The 8,049-nt window shown below is 39.8% G+C and overlaps 1 protein-coding gene across 4 annotated transcripts in view; it reads right to left on the reverse strand.

Annotated features, from left to right (window-relative positions):
* Positions 1-1,560: 1,560 nt before the first annotated feature.
* The window catches only part of plch1 (phospholipase C, eta 1), a 55,091-nt gene continuing 48,602 nt past the window's right edge, over positions 1,561-8,049 (reverse strand). For 2 of the 4 annotated variants that reach the window (XM_005739280.1, XM_005739278.1), the window contains exons 19-23: positions 7,900-8,046; positions 7,409-7,488; positions 7,207-7,266; positions 6,319-6,709; positions 1,561-5,408 (exon numbers count right to left, since the gene is read on the reverse strand). In XM_005739280.1, the coding sequence (XP_005739337.1) occupies positions 2,722-5,408; positions 6,319-6,709; positions 7,207-7,266; positions 7,409-7,488; positions 7,900-8,046 (3,365 nt within the window). In that variant the 3' untranslated portion in view covers positions 1,561-2,721. Of the gene's footprint in view, positions 5,409-5,770; positions 5,796-6,318; positions 6,710-7,206; positions 7,267-7,408; positions 7,489-7,899; positions 8,047-8,049 lie in introns of all 4 variants that reach the window. The other 2 variants (XM_013912456.1, XM_005739279.1) reach the window with 2 other exon arrangements.

Here is an 8,049-nt window from a genome sequence, read left to right on the forward strand (position 1 = left end):
ACAAGGAATGAACATCTGCAAATTCTTGTGAAAACCTTTTTTCTCTGAAAGATTTCCAGTTATTTCTGAAATTCCAGTGCTACACCTTAACTTGTTTAATTGTTTTTTTAATGTGTTCTAAAATTCTCAACATTACATTTATATAGATGATTCGAACTCAAGTGAAATTACAGTAAAGTGTAAAATAAGATGGGTGAATATTTTTTTATATAATCTGTGGTCATTGTAGCGCAGGAGTTAGCCCAAAAAATATCTAGAAAACTATTTATCTGTCTTTGGATCGAGTTCCCAGCTGCCCTTCAAATCTTTCTTCCGGTGATTTTTCTAATTGAGTCTTGATTCTTTTTACTTTTTCTTTACTGTTTGATGTTTGTAGCTGGCAAAACCAGTTACTATGTAACTATGTAGACTATGTACATATACACTCACCAGCCACTTTCTTAGGTATGGCTGTTCAACTACTTGCTAATAAAAATATCCAACTAGCCAATCACATCTGAAGTTCAAAAAGTGATTTAAGAAACTTGCCATGGTTGTTAGCATTGGACAGGATGGTGTGAGTATTTCAGAAACTGCTGATCTACTAGAATCTGCACACAGTCATCTCTAGGGTTTACAAAGAATGATATGAAAAAGAGAAACGATCCAGCAAGCAGCAGTTCCTTTGGGAAAAATGTAATTACAATATGTAAATAATGTTGTTCTGATGACTCGATTTCAGCTGCAGGAATAACAACGTGGCATAAATGACATGAAAGCATGGCTCCATTGTGCCTTCTGTCAGGTGTTCAGGCTGCTGCTGGTGGTTTAATGGTGTGGAGAATATTGTCCTAGCACACCTTTGGTCCCTTAGCACCAACTAAGCATCATTTAAACGCCACAGTTTACCTTTTATTGCTAACCATGTCCATCCTTTTATGACAGTGTATCCATCCTCTGAGGCTGTCCAACTTGGTGCTAGCAAGGTGTACCTAAAAAGTAGATTGTGTGTATTATGCTGACATAAGAAAAATAACAACATCTCATAGCCTTTCTAAAATCCATTAAATTAGCTTTATAATTAAGGCAATTTTCACTGTCTCTTGCTTTTAGGTGGCTTGTAAGTTTAATATTTAATTTGGAAAGCAAAGCTTACAGCCACTGTTATAGATGTTGTGATGTTTGGTATTGTGTGGATGAACTAAGGCGACTGAGATACTGAGCATTAGGGTAGAAAAGCAAAGTCTTGGCTCAGATCTTGTCTTAATGAGCCTAAAGTTGAATAAATAAATAAAAAAACATTCAAACTATGTAGCTGTATGCCTCTTTTCTCTCATATTTCCCTGAACGTTTGTACTGTGGGAGTTGTGTATCCAGAGCAACAGGTGTATCATTTGTCAGCTGTATTACACTTTCTATTACACTATTACATTTCATGAGCAATTACATCCCGTTACGTTTTAGGTGGCATATGGGGAAAGAAGAGGCTGTTTATGTCTTACAATGAATCGATTTTGAGCTTCAGCCGCATTCTTGATTGATTATCTGTTACTACACAGAAAAAAAACATGTCATTTGCTGAAACCAAATATCTCATAATTTTATTGCATTGATAAGAAAATGCTCATAGTTCTTCAGTGAGCAGCCATACAAAGAAAAAAGATGGTGCAACACTGAAACAAAAAAGAAAAAACCCACCAAAACTGCAGTCTTACTACGCTCCTCTCCTCTGCTTGGCCCAGTGTAGTTGTCACTCTGCCTTTTCAGTTCATTACGTATACAAAATAAAAATGAACAGAACTAAAAGATCGTTTTTGCAGTCTGTATCAAAGCAATTATAAAAATAAAAACCTTTAAACTCATTTTTTTTCTTAATTTGCAATCACATTTTCAAATTCTACAAATCAAAAAGAGCAACAAGTCCAAGCAAAGAAGTCTATGTACTGTATTGCACCCAATACAAACCAGCCTATGCCCTCTGTTGTATCCAATACAACTGTTTGTTCTGTGCAAATAAGGTTGGTCAATGCAACACCTATTGTATAAACTGGTGCATAGTCATGCTTGACATGTTCACAAGTAACATGCACAAACATAAATGTACAGTTAGAACTGATTCTCAACTAAAACTCATCTGAGATGAAAAATCATGTCAGGAATATTTACACACAACACAAATAAAGAAATACCACCGGAAAGAGAAGGAAGACTTACATTTGATATGAAGATGAAATCCATCAATTCAAACTAGCTGTTTGATACTACTACACATTCAAATGATACACAGAAAGACATTCCCTCTCTGCTTAACAGCCAATACTTCTTTTTTTTTTTGCTTCATAGTCAGTGTACATATTTTGGACAGTACATCACTGGGACAAAGATAACAAGTATCTGTACAATCAGTCTAGGAAGCCGTTTGGAGGGACTCAAAGTTCCCAAGTACATTTACACATTAAGCAGAATACAGACAATATATAGCCGACTAGAAAGACCATTCACTATTGAAATAGTGGACATTTCATACAGGCAATTCATGCTGTCAGATCCAACCATGGATTATATGAGATGCTTTACTTTTATCTTTTCTAAAAACAGCCCAGAATAAACATTTATTCAACTTGGAGTTAACAAACATGAGAACAAGCAAGTGCTTATTTAATTGATCCCCAGACTTTTGGTATAACAGAAGTTAATCAAGAATCACTGGCAGATTCTTAATTTCATGTAAAGTTATCAGAATTAGAGTCTGAGCAGAAAGTAGACCTCGGGCTCAGACACTGAGTGGCTTGTGTTTGCAGGTGGAAGAGAGTCATCAGTATAGTATCGATCTCCATAATGGTCACCATTTCCGTAACGTAACGATGTGCAAGCTCCTTCGGGAAGTCCCCTGTCTTCCAGCTGACCAAGATAACCTGCTATGTAAGAACCAGTAGAGTGTCTGTTCGTTGGAGGATTCTGTGAGGCTGGTTTATTCCTTAATACCACCCCACCAATGCCACCAGTGCTATTGATGACCACCCCTGAGCGAGGTTTTAGAGCTTCTTGCTGTCTTTCGCGAGCCCGGCTATTGATGTGACGTACACGGCTTTGACTACGGGAGGATAGGCGACGTGTTAGGGGTGGAGGGGAATCATCTATATCCCTGGACACAACAGGAGCTAAACTTGGTGCATGTGGCTGTGACAGTGGGGATTTTTCTTGCAACTGAGGAGACTGGGGCCTATCGATGTCACTGTCATCCCCCTCCAAACTGACCAGCTTACGTAGCTGTTCGGTAAGAGGATCACAAGACTGTGACTGGAAAGTTACTCCCTCTATGGTGCCCGACTTCTTTTGCTTCCTCATATGGGGCGTGATGAAACTGCGACTAATAATGTGGTATTTGCTCTGAAAGTTGCATGATATGTCTTCAGAGGTTAAGTCTCCCAGGGATTTGGATTTGCATGGGTTGGGGGCTGTGGAGTCTATAGTATCAGACTGAGAAAGAGGTGATAAAGGCTTTAAACTAGACTGTCGTGTAGTTCTGGTTTCAGCCTGTGGCTGGTGCCTATAATTAATCTGAGAAACCTCGTGGTTCCATGACTGCTGTTGGTCAAATGATTGTGTTTGACTTTGGTTGTGTAGCTGACTGTTCTGTGGCGCCTTAGAGGACATAATGCAGTCATAGTCCAGATGGCTGTATACTGCTTCACAGTCTGAAGAGGGGGAATAAAGGCCTCTGTCTCTACAGCTGTTTACAGATGTAGCAGATTGATCATGGAGGCTTTCTGAAGAGGAAATACCATTTTGGTAACATCCTGCTTGCTCCCTCTCCAGCTGTTCATACCCCAGCTTGTCTTGATGAGACATGTTTAGGATACGATTCCCACTGTAGCTCCTCTGCTGGTAGGAAGTGCTGAAGTCTCTGGTGTAGTTAAGGGCCTCGGAATTTCTCTGAGGTATGGGGTAGCTGTTTTGACGCAGTGGACTGAGTTTAGAGGGTCTAGAGTTAAAAAGTCTACAGTGGAGGGAAGTCTGGGAGCTATCATGATGTTCATCATGACTGAACTGCTGATAAGAAGGTTGATTCATGAGGGAATGATGTTGTGAAAATGCAACGTGAGAGGAACGTGATGAGTACTGCTGTTGGGAATCATAATATGAAGAAGGCTGTTTTTGTAGGAAGCAGCTGGGAGTGGACTCATGGTTTTCATATATAGCCTGGCGTTTGATAGGACTCATAAGCCCAAACTCATAATGTCTTGGGGAAGTCAGCATCGTCTCCAGTGGATCCTCATCAACATTTAACTCCACTTCTGTAAAAACGTTTCCAGATGAATCGCAGGGAATCTGGAAACTGTGACCGTTTACAGAAGAGCCTATGTACCTTTTAGAAGTATTTTGTTCTGTTTCACTCATTGGTCCTGGGGGATCAGTCACCTCTTCATACACCCTCTCCTCTATCTCATCATCTCTTTTTCTTTCCACACAATCCCAGCCTATATTATGACTGTTCCTCAGTCCCTGAACCACCTTTGCTGGAGATGACCCCAAACTGCTTGAGGGTGTGCTCTTTAAAGTGTCTGCCTGAACATGGACTGTCTGTTTCTTCAGGTTGTACACTGATACTGGCGACAAAACCTCCTCATCTAGAATGGTATAGACCTCCTCAAGCTCAGTGGTTTCTGGGCTGGAGATGGGGGCTGGTGCACGTTGGATACTTTTGTGAGGTGAACAGATTTCCTGATTTACATTATTTGCTTTTTGAACTGCCTTCTGGGGACTTGTGGGATTTTTCTTGTAGGGGGAATCTGCGCTGGTTTTCAGAGGAGATCTGAACTCTTCTAGTGTTTTAGGGGTAGTAGGCCTCAAGTTTGAATGATGGGATGGGATCATATCATGAGATGTGAAACTGTTTTGGTCAACAGTGCTTTCAAATTGACCAATAAGAGCTGAAACAGAGCCACATGTGTCTTCCTCATTGCTTAAGGATACAGCATCAATAATTCTGGAAATTGTGCTGTCATGCATAGAGCTGGGGCTCTTTAAATCACAGTACCTGTTGACAGGGGGAAGGGGGGGCACAGATGAGGGGACAGGGGAGGAGGATGAAGACACTGAAGGTGCAACTGTGAATGTTGTGCTGCTTAATGATGTTTCTGGTTTATCCAGTTGCATTTGGCTATTCATTGCAGGCAGTACAAGAGAGTTTTTCTCTGTTCTTGTGGAGATGATCTTGGATTTGTTGACTTCTGGTTGGTAATTCGCATAGTCTTCTTCCTTCCTCACTTCTCCAACACCAACAACCAGATAAGAAGTCTCTGACTGGTGAAATTCTTTGTTTCTGTATGTCTTAGAGGGAGAAGGGGTGTTTGATTCTGTGGCAAGTGATGATTCGATGAGTAGGTCAACAGATGAAGACCTTGGCCTGTCAAAAAGGCAGGATCCTGTGGACACAGATAAATGAAATACGGGATTAATAAAGAGATGCTTATATACAATAACTGATTTTGAATACCAAGCAGACCAACACTGACAACAAATAACAATCCAGCCAAAACAAGGCAACAGCAAAACACAGACAAATGGATCACCAAGTACAACTGTGAAAGGAGAAGATGGTGGAGGTTTTAAATAAAGAAAGAATCCATGTTTGCAAAGATCAGATCAGGACGGAGATGGTCAAATGGGATAACATGGCACAGTAATATATTTCTCAGGCCACTTTCCAACAAAATACACTGGGTGGACGCAATACTGGTATGTTTTTGAACGATGCAACCTTCAGACAATAGGTATTTTAGATTACCTGTAGGCATATCCTAGTCAGTTCTCTACTATAAGGAAACACACAAATGAAGATGGGACAGAAAAGGCACGTTAAGGTATTATGAAGAATAGGCTGTAGTCTGTCAGTTCACATGGTTACTGTACATGAGTTTTGTAGCATGAAGTAAAGCAAGGGAGAGAAATCAGAAAATATTTTACATTTATTAATCTGCAAAGCAAATCAAGGCAACTCCATGTAACATTCACAAAAATATAACAGTTTAAAAATATGCTGTAGTTTAAAAACAAGGCATTAAAAAATTAAATGTTTCACATTTTGACTCTGTTGTTTTTGCCACAGATTGCTGTGGCCTGATATGTGTTAGTGTCCGATATTAGATCATGAATCTTACAAATATATTTAATTCAGTTAAATTTTAATTAAATGGTGCCAAGTCACAAAAACAGTCTTTTCGAGGGTCTTCATATGATGGTATTTAAACTAGAATGGTCCAATTTTCTCAGTAATTTATATAATTTCTGTATTTATTTCCATCTTTGACTGCAGGATGAATGGAAAATACCCACCAATAATAGTGTCTGCACCTATGTCATGCTGTTCTTTGTCTGGGGAGCAGATGGAAAGCTGCCCTTGCAGAAGTCTGTCTAAGGGCATGGAGATCGGCCTGTGAATAAGTGGGGCTCGAGGCTGGAGACGTCTCTCCATCCCTCCTTCCTTCCCAGACACACCCTCTCCTCCTGCAGCAGCTGCACCTGTGCCATTCTTATGGTCTGATATTGAAGCCACTGACTCTGACAGCATCATCTTTGTCTTCTTCCGTCCCTTTGCCGGGGCACTTGCCGTGCGTCGCAGGAGGTGATCACTGATGGAGCGTTTTCGAGGACCACTGGAATTTGTGTCAACGGAGGACTTGGAAGAACGATTAAAGAAACCTCGGATACCTCGTAGCTGATTACTCTGAGGACAAGAGCCAAACAAGAAGAAAAATGTATAAGTAATGCCTGACCAACCAGTGTGTCGATCTAAAATAATCTAAATTCATTACAACATTTCAGTTTGAAGTTAAAATGTTGATGTGGAATTTTATATAAACTATGAGAGGTTTGGCATGTACTGGATATGACCAGTTAACAACTACCTGCTTTCATGAACATTGTCTATAGATGGCACCCTTACTCCTTAGTCACCACAGCAAACAAAATGCAAAAAGCTGTTGTTTGGTTGTGCACACATGCTGACATTAAAAATAATTACATGTACTCTCATAATAAGACAACAACAGGTAAAAAAAACAAAAAAAATCTGAATGAAAGCTTAATTTGTAAGTAAACTGCATGACTCAGTCAATTGAAATGTCACACACAAAAAGTCACTGAAGATAAGCCAGACTGCACATTTGCATCATGCATTGCTTTTTCATGCAGCAGCACACAGACCCTAGTAAACGGGTATACCTTATTAGATCCTAGAAAGTGCATTATGGTAAAGCTGGGGTTCAGCACTAGAGGGCTCCACTAGAAAGACAAAGTATTGAGCATAGCTTAAATGGACTGGTGTGTTGAGAAAAAAGCAATTTTCTGTTTACCTGTTAAAAAAAATGTGTCACTTGATGAAAAAGGCTAACAAGGGGATTCCCCAGGCGTATAGGGCACTTACCTTCCCATAGACATCATGCACTGACACGTGCACAAAAATGGAAGCTTCAGTTAGCCCTTCCAAGTAAACGTGTCTGTAACCTGTGGTTAGAGATGAAGAGAGAAAGCATGTGAGCTAAACAGTGTGTTTAACACAGATAACAGATGTTATCAAATGATGCAGGGTGATCTTCAGGATTTCAAAAGAAATTCAAATGGATCCAAATTTAGAAAAGAAAAGAAAAGGAAAGGAAAGATAAAAAAGAAAAGAAAAGAGTAAAAAGATAACCTGACAAATAACGTTTTTTTCACTATATAGTTACATGAAATCATGGTTTACCTAATACAACCAGGAGATGATATATCCCTTAGCAATAGCACCATCTAATCCACAAAGGGAAAATTATCCTAGTACTATATTGATTCTAGCCATAAGTAACAACCTTGTCCTCACTTATGTTTATGTCATTCATGCACAGTAAGTACAATATGTAAAACAAAGTCTTCACAAACCAGGCATCAGGCTGGTGAAAGCAACAGTCCGTTGACCAATAAAGTCCCTTCCAATCGGGTCATGGTCCCAGACAAGGAAACGCACCAATGCCACCTCAGCCATGTGAAGTGTAAAGGTCAGAGTCTCCTCCCATACTGGGTTAAAACCTG

This window comes from Pundamilia nyererei, unplaced genomic scaffold (assembly GCF_000239375.1).
Source record: "Pundamilia nyererei isolate P.nyererei 1_Seehausen unplaced genomic scaffold, PunNye1.0 scaffold00091, whole genome shotgun sequence".
Classification (NCBI taxonomy): domain Eukaryota; kingdom Metazoa; phylum Chordata; class Actinopteri; order Cichliformes; family Cichlidae; genus Pundamilia; species Pundamilia nyererei.